Consider the following 14,998-nt stretch of genomic DNA (forward strand, 5'->3'; position numbering starts at 1 on the left):
TGAATCCTAGTCCTGCACTCTTAAGCACTATACTACACTGGGAAAATGATTGAATCTCTCTGTCCCAGTTAAAAATCTTCTTGCTGATGTTTCCGTGCCAGTCTTAAAAACAGCTCCACACATCATGTGTTGCAGTAATCTGAATGTGAGACTACCAGAGCATGTATAAATGAAACACTAATGGTTGTTTAACAGCACATAAGTCATTACCAGTTTGTAGTTTAGACTGCAATGCTATCAAATCTTATTTCCTGGGAGTATGCCCCATTGAACACGGTGGGACTTACAAATAAACATGCATAGACTTGTGCTATAGGTGTTGCAGAGGACTTATATACTGTCACATGTTGCACAGTCATCACGATTGCTCTTTGTTTCAGTCTGTTGCATACATACATAGAAGCACTTCATTGGCAAAGCTTGAACAAACAGAAGGAACTTCTGTCAGATAGCGTCTCAGGTTATTCAAACCGCCAACGAACTAAATAAGCTACAAGCGGGCAAAGCATCATTTCAATTATTTTAGCTCATGGTATTTGGCTATATGAATGAACAATGTTCAGTAGTTCTGAATGTGCACAGTAGTGGTGCTGGAATGAAGGCAACAGCGGACAAACAATTAGCCTATTCTTTGTTCTGGGCTGATTGAGAGCCCTGGTGGACACCATCAGTGGCTAAGCTGCTGAATGAGCAAAACCATTACCTGAATGTTATTATGAATGTACACTGGCAAGATGGAACTTGGGGTTTCCCTGTCACTCATGTCCAATATCTTGCTGCCATAGGACACATTTCTTGTCCAAGGTTCAGGGATCATACAAAACTTTTAGCAGTGATGTCAGTTTAAGTATTTGCAAATTAGGTAACTTGCTAACCTTGACCTCATTCACAATTTAAGGATTTACTTCAGACATTTCACAAACAACAACGGCATTCAGCAAAATGAGGGCAAGAAACAGACTCACAAGGCTAGAGAGATTTTCTACATGAGATACCTAGAAGGGAAATTGAGAGAACACCAATTGTTGTAATCTAACAGCTCCCAGATAAACTATACAAACATAACGTCAATGAGCTGCCACCTATCCTAGACAGTGACACAGGCCTTGGGTGGTAGGACTGTACTTGCTTAAAGACACACACACAACTTAAAACAACTTCTCACTAGCACTAACAGGGCATGTGACAAGAATACAAACAGACCAGACCTTACAACAAACCAAGGTTCAAACTCTAGCCTTATATCTAATGGGTCAACATCTGGGAAGCTTCCTCCCTCAGATATTGGAGGAAGTATAGAACCAGCATGGCCAGCTTTACCTAGTATGAAAATCAGGGTTAAAGTATGTGTGTAAGTATGTATGTAAGTTAATTGGCTTACCCAACACTTTCACTTACCTCTGACTTCACTTTTTACAACCCCACTCCAAAACTCAGTCTCAGTAATACTTTGTGCATCCAATGAAATTGACTGCAGTTCATGAAAGCTTATGCCACAGATTGTCAGAGTTTAAGATTGCAAAGGTTCATTTTGTTCTCACTGTTTTGTGGCATTTGTGTATTTTGTATTCAGCCAAGATTGACTGGGAAAGCAGAAAGTTAAGGTACTGGTCAGGAAACACTTTCTTTGCACTGCTTTCTATCATTCCTGGTTTTACCCAAGAGTTAGGAGCTTCAGTCCATTATGACTCAGTATGTAATCTGTTGTGTCATTGCACTCTCCCTGTCACTCTTGAACTCTCTATCATTACAAATTAAGCAGATGCCAACCCTTCCAAGTTTTCGGTGACTGCTAAAAACATACCTTTTCCAACAGGCATTCCCAGGAAGGTAATCTTGTTCTCTACATCACTTAGATATGAATTTCATATACACAAAACATAAATATCATAAAATGCAGAAATACTACACATCAGTGCTCGGTTGCAAAGTGTAGCAGCATGCCTTTCTGAACATAACCTACTTTGCAGAATTTTTGAGATAATAAAATAGGGTAATGCATATGTATGCTTTCCTGAGCTCCTTAGATGAAGGGGGAGCAATCTGTACGAACGTGTTTTGATAGTTAGCCATTCACTGGAAGCGGAAGCACTTCTAATTAGGCTTCCTGTCACCTCTGTTTATTTCAAATGTCTGGCAGTTTCACCATTAGAAAAACAAACTCATTGGTGATCCATTTTTGCAAGGAGTGTGGGTACCCCTAGATTAAGGTAAATGGATGACACAATGTATTGCAACACAAAGATACTGAAAATGACTCATGTCACCATTCTCATCACTAGTTACCTTTTTTCCCCCTGACTCATTGCTTTAAATCTGCATCACCATTTTCTTGAAATATGCTTTTGAATAATATGACACTCGAGACAGAGAGCATTTCTCCTCAAAGATCTGATGGCCTGTTTTGTCCTGGAATTGCATCAAGCTGCATTTTTACACCAGGCAGCCTTCCCCCATTCTTACCGCATCCTTGTTTTCTCAGAACAGCATCGCCTTTCCTCTGTCCTCACGGAGCTGCTATCCAATCACATGAGGTATGTCATCAGTACTGCTGTTTCCTATTGACAAGGCTACATGACCTTCCATCTCCCACTTGGCCCACCATTCCATTTGCACCTTTGCCTTGCATTTTACACTGTAAATCCCACCTTAGCACCCTGATAGCAATGTTGAATACACCAACATATGCTTGTTTTACAGATATTTGACTTATAGTTTCTATGAAGTGAGGAAGCCTGGTGTGGAACAATGGTAAGAAAGTTTTTAATGTTTTTAACAAAGATTGCCTTCCTTCATTTTTTTTCTAATTGAAATCAATGCCAAAAAAATCTTTTAAAAAATCTTCAGAGAATGTGTATCTTACCCATCACTTCAAATGGGGGGGGGGGTCCCCTTATTGATTTAATTACCATCTTTTTCTCCAGGGAACCCAATGCGGTATACCTGATCCTCATCCTCTCCCCACAACGACCATGCTCCATTCTGCCAGTTTGACTCCCCCCCCTGCTATTGTGCATCCTCCCCTGTGAGGTTAAAGTGTAATATAGATGCAGCACATATATTGGCTCTTGTAGCTCTGCCTTCAGTAGAATGGAAGATATTAGGGCTAACCCTGATCATTCCTCCCTTTCTTTTCTTGCAAGTTGAGCAATTTTCTGCCACCTTCATGAATTCATCTTGAGTTCTGTTGCTCATCTAATTCTAAGGCTGCATTTTGACCAGGCTGACCCACATATCTGATTTGATTTCCTGCAGCATTTAACATTGGTAAATAAACATAACATAAATAAAACAAACCACATGTACTTCAGTTGGACTTTATCTGCTCTTTCATTCTGAACTGGAGCTTCATGTATACATTTCTCTCCAATCAGCCCTGTCAAAGCATGTTGAAACCTGACACCTGTGCAGACTTCAGTCTATGGACATTTAAACCACTTTGTGATATAAAATGTTAGATTCCAATAGCAAACAGGCAGCATATTCACTCAATGTATCCAAGCAAGGAAGGGAAAAAATCCAGTTCAAGTTTTTATCACAGGCCAATTTCCTTTTTTGTGAAAAGAACAATTTGTCAATTTCCTTTGTCAATTTCCTTTTGTGACACGTGCTACTGTACTACTCAGTATAGTAGTACTTTTCACTCAAAATAAAACATTCACTCAAAGTTCAACTGAAAAGCTAGTAAATATGCATAACTTTAAAATAAAGGAACAAATCCATAATAAATATATGTCCCTCTAGTGTGAAAGAACATTAACAATTCTATAGTTATATTGGGGATGTGTGTGAGAGAGTGTGCATGTGTGTATGTGTATTTGCATGCTGGTGATATAATTAAAGGATTAAAGCAAACAAAACAAATTACAACAGGAAAATGTGGAGGTGTGTTTTTTAAAACTAAAGCACACACACCCCATCTCCACTTCCTGTGGGATTCCCAAATCTTCAGACTCCATTTTATCCACCTTTGAAATAAGTGGGATTGGCTCATGTGTGAACTGAACTTAACAGAAATATTTCTGATCACCATAGCAACACAGTATCTTGGTGGGGAAGGGAGCACTCTGTTAAGTGCATGTAAAACAAAAAGGTTACACAGATCTTAATCTTCAAGTACCACATCCCACAGATACAAAATATTCCCTTGTGTCAAGGGCAGGAGGGTTGGGCATCTGTCAAGAGCATGCGCTACAGATGGAGCCCAGCGGCTGGAAGGCCCCTGTACCTGCTTATATAGTTGCCTCTCAGTCTGCACCAGACAGTGGTGCCAATGAGGAGAGGCTGCTGTTAGCTGGCTTGCTGGTTCTCTCTGTCTGTCCAGAAAGCAAGTGGCAGCAACAATGGGAGAGAGATGCAGAGCAACAGCAGCCAGGGGGAGTAGACTCACGGAGACACACCATGGGGCCCACGGTGAAGCTTTCCTGATAGGGCTATGAGAAGCTGCAGCAGGTGCTTACTGTGCTCTCCGTTACCATGTTAGTGGTCCTGTGCTGGCTAGGCATGGCCCCACTAGCTGCATGCTCACTACAACATGTGAAAAGATTTTGTACAACATATGTGGAAACACACTTTCCACTTCCTGCACAGACATCTGGAGGAAGCACATGAGCTGGCCAACCAATTTAATAGCATCAATTTCCAGTTGTAAATATGCATGAATGTAACTGAAAAGTATCTGGCTTAGTGTGTCTCTGGTTTATATCATCACATGCCCTGGAACAAAATGAGAAACCCTCTCTGTAGAATATACCACTTCCCAGATGTCCTTATTTTGGGCAAGTTGTCATGCAATCATAGCTAGCAGTGAGTTAGTCATGGGTCTGCAGTCGTGCCTCATCTGTAAAATAAAATATCATCTATTCAAAGCATTGGCCTCTCCGTTTTTAACTTGTGCACCTTCAAGGATGCTAAGATTTCTCAACTTCCCAAAGCAGTTTTCTACTGAGGTGGTTTGCTAACTTGCAGGTGTCAGTTTAACCCATCACTCCTATTTTCTCACCCAGGGGGCCTCTGGCATCGTTGCTCCCTTCTGTTTAAACTTCTTGTTAACACACTTCACCTCGTGCGCTTTCCTGCTCAGATCTGATCTTGCTCATGTTTACTCACGTCTCTCTGAGTTCAGGGGCGCTGCTTACTGCAACCTCAAATCTTTTGTCTAAGATCTAGAGAACTCGCCCCCTTCACTTTCCTTTCTGAGGGTTCCTTCCTGAAGATGGCCCTTCTACCGGACTCCTGACTCCCCTCCAGTTCTGACAACTCTAATTCCCGAGGCGAGACGCGAGCAGCGTTGGGGACTTGCTTTGAGATACAGCCATGACAAAAGAGACGCGCCGTTCAGAGACCGCGCGTAGTGGAGCAGCCCAGGCAAAAGCAGCGTGAGCCTGATGAGCGCTGAGGATGCCTTCGCGAAGCGGAACGGCTGTCCGCGACTCCCGCTTGTCTGGACCTGGGCAGGCGCGCGTTTCTCCCGGCCGGCCGCCCGCCCGCCTCATTCACTCCCTGCCTCCCTCCCTCCCTGCCTCCCTCCGCTTCTGCACGAGGAAGTTCTCTTCCTTCCTCCCCTCCTCCTTTCCTCTGCTCCGCTCGCCTCACCGCACCCTTCCCCAGCATCAGCCAGGGCTTGGCTTGGCTTGGCTTGGCTGGAGCGAGGAGGAGGATGTAAAATCCACGCAGGCGCCCCCTCCTCTTTTCCTTTTCGCTTCCAGGAGGAGCCTTTAAGGGCGGTCTCCTTTAAGATACCCGCGAGGAGGAGGCTGACTCCCGAGGAGGAAAAAGAGGCGGAGTCACATCGATTACAGATGAACATTCTGGAGTGGAGGGGAGAGAGCGGCGCATAAGCGGAGCGCAGGCTGCCTCGAGGAGAGCGAGCGAGCAGGCGGGCGGGCGGGCAGCCGAGGCCTGGGCGAGCAGCAGCCCCGGCAGCCGGAGCAGGCGGACGTGGCCGCGGACGCCACGCGGGGAGGCGGCGGCGGCGGCGGCTGCTGTTGTGCCCGCTGCTGCTGCTGCTGCCGCTGCTGTGCAAACGAGGCGCCTCGCGGGAGCTGCAGCGGGAGCCGGGCGCCACATTCCCTCCCTGACGGGACGAGGGATGAGGATGAGCTGACCCTGCTAAATGCCGCCGCCGCCGCCAGCGCTCCGCGGTCGGGAGTGAAGTCTCTGTTCCGCCCCGCTCCTCCTCCTCCTCCTCCTCTTCCTCCCCCCCTTCTTTCCCGCCGTAGGTGAACCTGCGCTGAGCTGCTCTTCACCAATACTGGAGAATTTTTGTTTTATTTCATTCTAAATTTGCGTGTGCCTGTTCTGCTTTTGCTTGGGTGCTTGAAAGGTGAGGGAGCGGAGGAGAGGTGGCAGAAGAAGCAGAAGCAGAAGCGGAAGAATTGACTAGCGAAAAAGAGCTTTCTCCCTCTCTCCCTTCTCCATTGAAGAAGCACAGTTCACTATGATCGTACTCGCCTTCAGCACTGCAAGCCGGGGGGATTTCGTTCATCATTCCAGGGTGTTTTTCCTGCAAGTCTTGCTTTGGATTTTATGTGCTGCCGGGTGCAGAACTGAGCAGTATTTCAATGTAGAGGTAAGATCGAGTATGTCTGTGTGCGCTGCTGCTGCTGCTTCTTCTCTCTGTCTTTGCTCGCATTGATTCGGTTAAAAAACAAAAACAAAACAAACAAAACAAAACACAAAAGGCAGGAAAGGGCCAGCAAGCAGTTGCTTCCGAGAGAACACACAGGACGGCGTTTCCGTCCTGCAGCCCCGAGAGTCTCTCGTGAACCTCTTTTATCCCGATGATCCCGTTATCCCAGGCGCTGGAAACGCACCGTTGTGCCCAGCGAGTGCCCTTTTGCAGATGGGGGGGGGGGCGGGAGTGGAAATGTGAAACTCTTACCGCCCGCCCGCACACACGCACCTTATGCATGACAGCTTAAAAGTCGGCGGGAGCTGGGCGAGTGAAATCAGGCGCAAAAAAAGCCTGGACGGGCTCGAAGAAAGATCAGGTCTTCTTATTAATTCTTTTTCTCCTCCTTGGAAAAGACCAAAGATCAGCGGAACTAGAAAAGTGAGGAGGGAATAGCGGGTGTTTCAGCCTAGCAAAGCTCCTGTTTCCACTTAAAAACTCTCCTCCGCACTTGGCTGGGCTATCACTGGCTATGGCTACCAAAAGAAGGCTCAGCGGATGCGCTCTCCAGCGGCTACTAACGGGGAAAAAAGTTACAAGGTGAAGGGAGACTTTGTGCAGTTAGTTAAAACTTAAGAAGGCGAGCAACCTTCAGGTAGGAGCTGCTCTGGATACCTCTGCTTTCTCGTTCTTCAGTTTTTCAAGGTGTTTCTGGGGGCCCAGTCCTCGATCTTTTGGTTATCTGTGCATCTCTACTCAGAACTAAGCTACATTGTAATCAATAGAATTTGTTCCTTCCTAAAGGTAGGAATGTAGCTTTAGCCTTACTAACCTTTATATTCTTTGCTCTCAGTAAATACCATGGTGTGTTCAGTTTCTCTTATTCTTGTATTCCATGTGGTGTAATTTTCCCTTTCTCCTCCCTTACTTTGTTTTTGCCTGGGTCATCTTACTGTGATGTGGTTGCATGTGAGTGTGTATGTAAATCAGCTCGGTTCCTCCACTCTCTCCCCTTCTGTTATCATCTTTGCGCACAGCTGCCTTTCATCTCACTTTCCTACTGCTCCTGGTACAGAAGTTCAAAGCACCATGCACCCATCAGAACTCCCATTCCTGCATCAGACTTACTCCATTTCACTGATGACACACCTGCAGTTCAGTTCTTTTCTGACCCTAGCTCACTTTCAGATCCAAGGTTTCTTTGAGCATCTGATATTTTCTTTCACACAAACTATCATTCCTTTGAGAACTTCATGCCTGCCCACTATTTGGATGCTGTATTATAGCAACAGAGAAAGGCTGATCATATAAGACTTGCCCTCCCAGTCCTGAAGAAACCTTCTACTGTATTATTTCTTCTTTCTGCTGATGTAATTTACATATAAATAGGTCCTTAGACCTGGTCACTATAGGTAATGACTAATGCAGTATTTCTGAACTGTCCCTGAGGGCTTTATATTCCTCTCCCTAACCTGCCCATGAGTGCTTGATGTTTTCTTCTGTATTTCTGCATACTCCTGCTCTTCCAATGAGAAGTGTAGGAAAATTGTGTGTGGAGGGGATGGTGGCTACCACACTCAGTGGTATCTTGCCTGAGTATAGAGGAGCCCTTCCAGGTTTAGGAGCGTTTCCCTCCTGCCACTGCAAGTTGCTGTGCCAGCAACCTGCTCTGTAGGAAACAATCCAGCAGCAGATGGAGTTAGGACATGAGGAATGAAAAGATAGTTTACTCTGTTGGCAATCGAGGAGAAAGGCCAGTAGCAGCAAGAAGGAAATGGGAGGAAAATCAGCTTTCATTGAGTGCTGCCATGTAGAGAAGTTGAAGAAAGGAGTTCATTGTTCACTTTTTCCACACAATATGCTGTATTGTTGTTATTTCCTTTTTTCAGTTGTTTTCACAATATAACAAAGAAGATATTCAGAGTACTACATTTATTTATAATGATCTTTCTCTGGTGGTTTCAGAAACCATATACTTCAGGTTCTCTCAACAGTGTTTGGAAAATGTGCAGTAGGATAATTATTGAAGTCTAGGAAGATCTTTCCAGTTCCTAGTGGCCTGATCTAGGTTATTCCAATCCTGTAATAATTTTCCAGATGGTCTGTTAGAACAAACAGTGGTATCCTACTTATCACCTTCTGCTTCCTTGAAATCAGCATGGTCTCTCCTACCCAAAAGAAAATGAATTTCCATTTTTCTTTTGGTGAGGCTGAGAGCTTTTCAAGTGCCATTTATTGTAAAATGGAGCAGTCATGGCCACAATGTAGAGGGAATGTGAGGCTAAGGACTTGGCAGCATTATGGTGAAATTGTGCCATGGATTACTCAGTGTCAGTATCAAACCCATAAAACACTTACACAAGACAATAAATCACTAAGAATCCTTCCTTACTTGAGTGCAGCAAATTCTGTTCCAGGAGCAATTTCAATAAACACAGAAATGAGGGGGTGGCTGTACACCAGAGTCCATGGTCCTGGATTTATGGCTGCTGGATTTATACAACACACATTGCAGGAAGTATGGGAAGTAGAATTGAAACAAAGAAACAGAATCTCACTATGGTTACCCTTCATTCAAATATATTTTAACCATTTTTGTAGTTTTAAGTATATTAAAAGGTCACATATTTTGTAAATATGGTTTCTAATGATACCTGCCTCTGGAAACTTAACACTGCTTTAACAAAAATGTTCAAAACTTGTATTCCCATTACCTGTTCTGGAAATGCTGTATTGTTCTGGTTTCCATCTCATTAGTTTCATCCAGCATTGTACCAGTGGAAGAGAGTTGTATAATTGGATTTCCCTACCCTCTTTCCTGTATGGGTTTTCCCCATGCAACACAGAGGGTCATTAGTCCTGTGAAGGGGGTATGTAGTGGTGTGAAGGCTGAGAAAGAAGTGGGGATCTCTCAAGATCAGGTGGAGGTGGGTCCATATGCTTATAAAACAATAGAGTTGCAACAATACGGTGCATTTAATATTGCAAACCCATAATTTATTTACTACATTTTTATCCTGCCTTTTCCGTCTTGCAGGGAACCCAGGGTGGCTCATATAAGTCTTCCTCTTCTCCATTTTATCCTTACAACAACACTCTGAAGCACACTAAGCTGAAAAATCAGTTACTAGTGCAAAGTCACCCAGTGAGCTTTATGACTGGCTGGGGACCAGAACCTGGATCTTCTGAGCCCCAGTTCAGCACTCTAGGCACTATACCATGCTGGCACCAAAATGAGTGGAATGTTAACCTGTATATATGAGGATCCTCATGTTTCTAAATAAGTCTTGCTAGATTAATGGATCCAAGCATAGTGAGGCGGGAGTACTTAAACGTCAGTATTCAATAGCATCAGGTAATTGTTAAGAAATCTTTAAGGACAGTTGTCAATTATGTGAATGTGACAGTAGTTGCAGTGCATATTGCCACCTCGCCATATTGTCATCCATAGAAGCAGCCTGTAGAGTGATCAGTGTGTCATAGAGCCCATAGACACTGCAGAAGAGCAGAACTTGGTGATCAGACTTGGCAGCATTTGCCTTGGTCACACTCTGATATTACAAGTAATAAACTATGAATCTGCATGAAAACTCAGATGTCTGCTCCATTTATTTAACATCCTTCCATCTCTGTGTTGATTTCATTGTATGTGCAAGATTTTAGTGTTTCTGTAATGAAGTGACATCTGGTTTGTGTGTATAATAGCTTTATATGTACATTATAAAGGAAGCTTCTAGCTTCTAGGAAGCTTCTTAGACACTTAGTATCGATGCTGCTGTATCCTTACCTGGTTGCATGAGTCATCTCTGTATGTTTGTTCCATTTGGGGTGGTCTCCAATTCGGCACAATTGTAGGCGTTCACTAAGATTCCAGAGGTCTAACTGTGTAAGACTGTCATAGCAAAGAAGACAATCCCACAGCAGTCTAAAAATGCAATTTATTTGAAAATTTTCAAGCAAAGTATACCATTGGGTGGGTGGAGTAAACCTTGAAGAAGAAGGGCAATGCTCTCTAGGGAGGGGTTGCTCAGCCCTTGTCAAACTGTTGGGAGCTAGATCATTCTTCAACACTGCCACCTTGGAGTACTCAGGAGGCTATTCAAAGAACATGAGTGCCTCATGTTCTAGTTTTAGTGAGGGTGGCAAATGTTTCATTGCTTTCTAGTCTACTTAGAGTGAATTCTTAAGTATCCTTGGAGGAGAAGATAATGTGAGGTCAAAAGAGGAAGCGGGACGCTTACTCCCTTTTGGAAGCTAGTTAGGACATAAAACCAAGCCATGTATGTCCCACATTGTTCCTCCCTATATTCTTCTTCATATATGCTCTGATCCTGGTGGGGAATAGGGAATAAGCTGTGAATATGAGACAGAATCATGGTATAGTTTTGACACTTTCTTTTGACCACCACTTGGGAGTCTTTGGTTGAGAAATCAATTGTAGATCTTTTTAAAAATATGCATGTTGCTATTAACTAGCATGGAATACAGTTATAAGAATGAATTAAGGATGTGATTTCTTGTTTTGTAGTTTGTAGAAGTGATGATCTGAAACATACTTGGTTATAGATCCTGCTCATGAATAAATAAATTTAGGGTAATTTATTCTTTTGTATATAGGGAAGATAATTTTCATTCTTATTGGCAACCTGAAAGTCAGCAAGTCACCGAGTCCAGATGGTATCCCTCCTAGAATTATCAAAGAATGCAAACATGAAATTGCTGACCTTCTTATCAAAATATTTAACATGTCTCTAGAATTAGCCACTACCAGAGGATTGGAGAATAGCCAATATAACACCAATTTTTTAAAAAGGCATCCAGGGGTGATTCAAGAAATTGCAGGTCAGTTAATTTACCATGCTCTGGGTAAACTGCATGAAAGCATTATAAAGAGAATCAGTAAGCACACAGAGGGACAAGCCCTGCTTGCGGGAGAGGGGAATCAGCATGGTTTCTGCAAGGAGAAGTCTTGTCTCATTAACCTATTGTCATTCTTTGAAAGTGTCAATAAGTACATATACAGGGGTGATCAGTAGACACTCTAGTTCACCAAAGACTCCCGAACAACCGAAGCAATCATGAAATAAATGGGAGAGGGTCGTCTTATTGACCAATAACTGATTAAAGAACAGAAGACAGAGGATGGGAATAAATGGCAACTTTTCCCAGTGAAGCTATGTAGCTAGTGGAGTTCCACTGGATTAGGACTCCATTCTGTATTTGGACCAATGCTCTTCAACCTATTCATAAATGATCTGGAATTAGGGATAAGTAGTGAAGTGGCCAAGTTTGCTGATGACTCTAAACATTTTAGGATGGTTATAACCAAAAGGGACCACAAAAGGATTTCTCCAAGCTGGGAGAATGGGCATCAAAATGGCAAATGTAGTTCACTACAAGCAAGTGTAAAGCATTTTGGGGCAGAAAGAAAAGAAAGAGAGAGAGAGAGAGAGAGAGAGAGAGAGAGAGAGAGAGAGAGAGAGAAATCCACCTTTTAAGTATACACTGATAGAATCTGGGGTAGCATTGACTGAGCCAGAAAGGGATCTTGGGGTAATAGTGGACAACCTGATGAAAACGTTGGCCCGGTGCACAGCTGTTGTGAAGAAGGCAAACTCCATGCTAGGTATAATTAGGAATGGAATAGAAAACGGAACTGCCAAAATATTACTTCTCTTATACAAATCTTTGATGCAACTGCACTTGGAATATTGTGTTCAGTTCTGGTTGCCTTGCCTGAAAAAGGACTTTATCAAGTTTGAAAAAGTACAGGGAAGGGCACAATGCAGGGGGCTGGAGCAGCTCCCCTATGAAGAGTGGCTACAACTACCGAGACTGTTAGAAAAAAGGTGAGTAAGAGGAGACATGATAGAGGTGTTTAAAATGTTTATGTAGGGAAGGTAGAGTGGAAGTCATTTTTCTTCTTCTCACTTGAACCTGGCTGACTCATGGGAGGTTTAGGACAGATATAACAAAGGACTTCTTCCCATAGCATCTAGTTAAACTATGAAATTTGCTGCTACGGGGAGTGGTAATGGCTACTAATCTGGATGACTTTAAAAAGAATTTGGATGGATTGGTAAAGGAGGGCGCTGTCAGTGGCTACTAGCCTTGCTGGCTGTGTGCTACCTCCTGCCCCAGAGGTGGCTTGCCCGGATACAGCAGTTTCTGAGGAGCTTGGGCAGGAAGAGGTCTTACACCCATCCTGCTTGAAGGATCCTGTGGACAGCTGGACTAAATGGAGCTTTGGTCTGATCTGACATGGATTGTCTTATGTGCTTAAAGATTTGTTTCATTCCACAACCTTGTAAAGTAATCCACAACTGCTACAAACCTACCTGCCGCATCACATTTCTATTCATTTGTGGTATAAAGAAAGAACTGACTTTAGTAAAACTTGACTGCATGGAAGCAATTCTTCACCACAGGTGATCTGACAAATGGTTGCTTATATGACTGGTATTTTATCAGTATATTATGATTGTTATAAAAACAATTCAATGGAATCCTGATGCTGTGAAAGTCAATTCTTCCAGCATTTTGTTCCTGATCTTCATTAATCCCTATTATCTTAATTATCTCTGGTGTTGACCTCTTGAGGTCAGCAATAACAGAAAATCCAGTTGCACTCCTCTGTACTAGGTGTGTTAAGCACAGGTACCCAGTAAATGGTTCCACAGCAGCACAGTTAATTTTGAGGCCCATTTCTAATTAAACATGGTTAGGATTGGGTTTTTGTTTATATTCCTTTCTGAAAGTAGCTTCTATTGTTCTGCCTTGTCTACACATCACTGAAAAATGCTTAGGTGAGAGCACGTCCTTCTTTATTATAAGCACATCTTGAAATGGGTATATACTGTCCCTTTTAATGAGCATGACAAGCTGCTTATTATCGAAGAAAACACAGTGGAATTAAACCCTCTAAAAAAAAAAGGTCGGAAATGTAGAATTTTCTTCTTGCCAGCAATCAGTAGGTGCAAACCTTTATCTTTCACTGCTGACAATTAGTGAAGTCTGCTGTTCTTGAATCACTTCATCTTTTCAACTTTAACTATTTTCTAAGTAAAGTTTGTTTAAACATACTTGTCTGGAACTGCCTCATTGAACTATATGAGACTTAATTCTGAGTAAATGCACAAAGGTTGTGCATGTGTTTGGACTGCTATTTCTTGGAGTTGTTTTCCCATTTAAATATGTCTTTAATTGGAACTTGAGTGCAGAAATATTCTAAAAAAAGCCGAAAATTTTCCTCTTTCTCTTCTCCCTCTTTTTAAAGCACACCCTTGACAACTCTAAATATCAAGTGGAGACTCTCCAGTTTGACAACTTATAGAGCTGACAGTCTTATTCCTGTTCTTCATAATGCACTTGTCATAATGACTGTTGTGTTGGTAGAAGGAGCTGTGGCCATGAGTGCCATTTATTCCTGAATGTGGTATTGGAATTAGTTCTGACGATGGAAATAGTTTCCTGGCTGTTGGTGTTCTCTTGGCTGAAATCTCCCTATCCATGAGTATTTTAGGTTGTTACTGATATTGCATTTAGTCAAATCACTATAAATCATGCTTGTTACTATTTTTTTCCATTCTGAAATGTGGCAACACTAATATAATTTGTTTTAAGAGCTGATTTTGAAGCATTATTTTCAGGAATTATCTACGTAACTTGACTGGTCATGATTGTGGTGGTGAAGTTAAAAGTTTTCAGTAAAGGACTTCTCTTTGATGTAGGATACATTCCTTTTATTTCTCTCCCACTCCCTCCCTCTAGAAGAGTGGTGATCTAGCTTTCATCTGGAAGACTTTTTTGTTCCAATAAAAATGATAAAGCACAAACCCCAGACTCACACAATCTAGCAGTTGCTGGTCCCCCAAGTGAAAGTGGACTCTCAAGTGTGCAATGAAAATACTACAATTGTATTAAGGTTTAAATACAGGTGATTCAAAACATAAAAGAACCAAAACTTTGGCAACACAAAAGAGCTACAAACTGATATAGACACCATTGAAGCATAGACTCATGAAGCAGGGGGATGTGCCTGCATCGGGTAGCAGAAGAGAGGAAGCGGTGAATTGTGCTGCTCTGCTTTTCCACCCCCACTAGGAAGAGCTGCCCCTGCTGCCTCTAATAGGTGCTCTGGAGAGCCTTACCAGCTCCCTTCCAGCCGTGGCTTTTGCCCCAGTGAGAGAGTGGCCATCTGCCTCCTCCTCCTGCTAAGATAAGTGACTGTGAGCACCAAACAAGTCTGTCAGAACTACCATGAGAGCGGTGTATAGCAATGCAGCCACTTCTTGATGTGTGACTCTCCATAGAGCTGATGCAGTCGCGGTGAAGGGGGCACAGAATGGGGAAAGGGATGGGGGACTGAGGAAGTGCAGTGTGGTC

The 14,998-nt window shown here is 43.0% G+C and overlaps 1 protein-coding gene across 1 annotated transcript in view; it reads left to right on the forward strand.

Annotated features, from left to right (window-relative positions):
• The first annotated feature begins 6,276 nt into the window (after window positions 1-6,276).
• MMP16 (matrix metallopeptidase 16) overlaps window positions 6,277-14,998 on the forward strand; it is a 195,773-nt gene continuing 187,051 nt past the window's right edge. The window contains exon 1 of the mRNA XM_044424026.1: window positions 6,277-6,571. Coding sequence (XP_044279961.1) covers window positions 6,440-6,571 — 132 coding nt within the window. The 5' untranslated portion in view covers window positions 6,277-6,439. The remainder of the gene's footprint in view (window positions 6,572-14,998) is intronic.

The sequence above is a fragment of the Varanus komodoensis genome, unplaced genomic scaffold (assembly GCF_004798865.1).
Source record: "Varanus komodoensis strain SLA01 unplaced genomic scaffold, ASM479886v1 scaffold14_1, whole genome shotgun sequence".
Classification (NCBI taxonomy): Eukaryota; Metazoa; Chordata; class Lepidosauria; order Squamata; family Varanidae; genus Varanus; species Varanus komodoensis.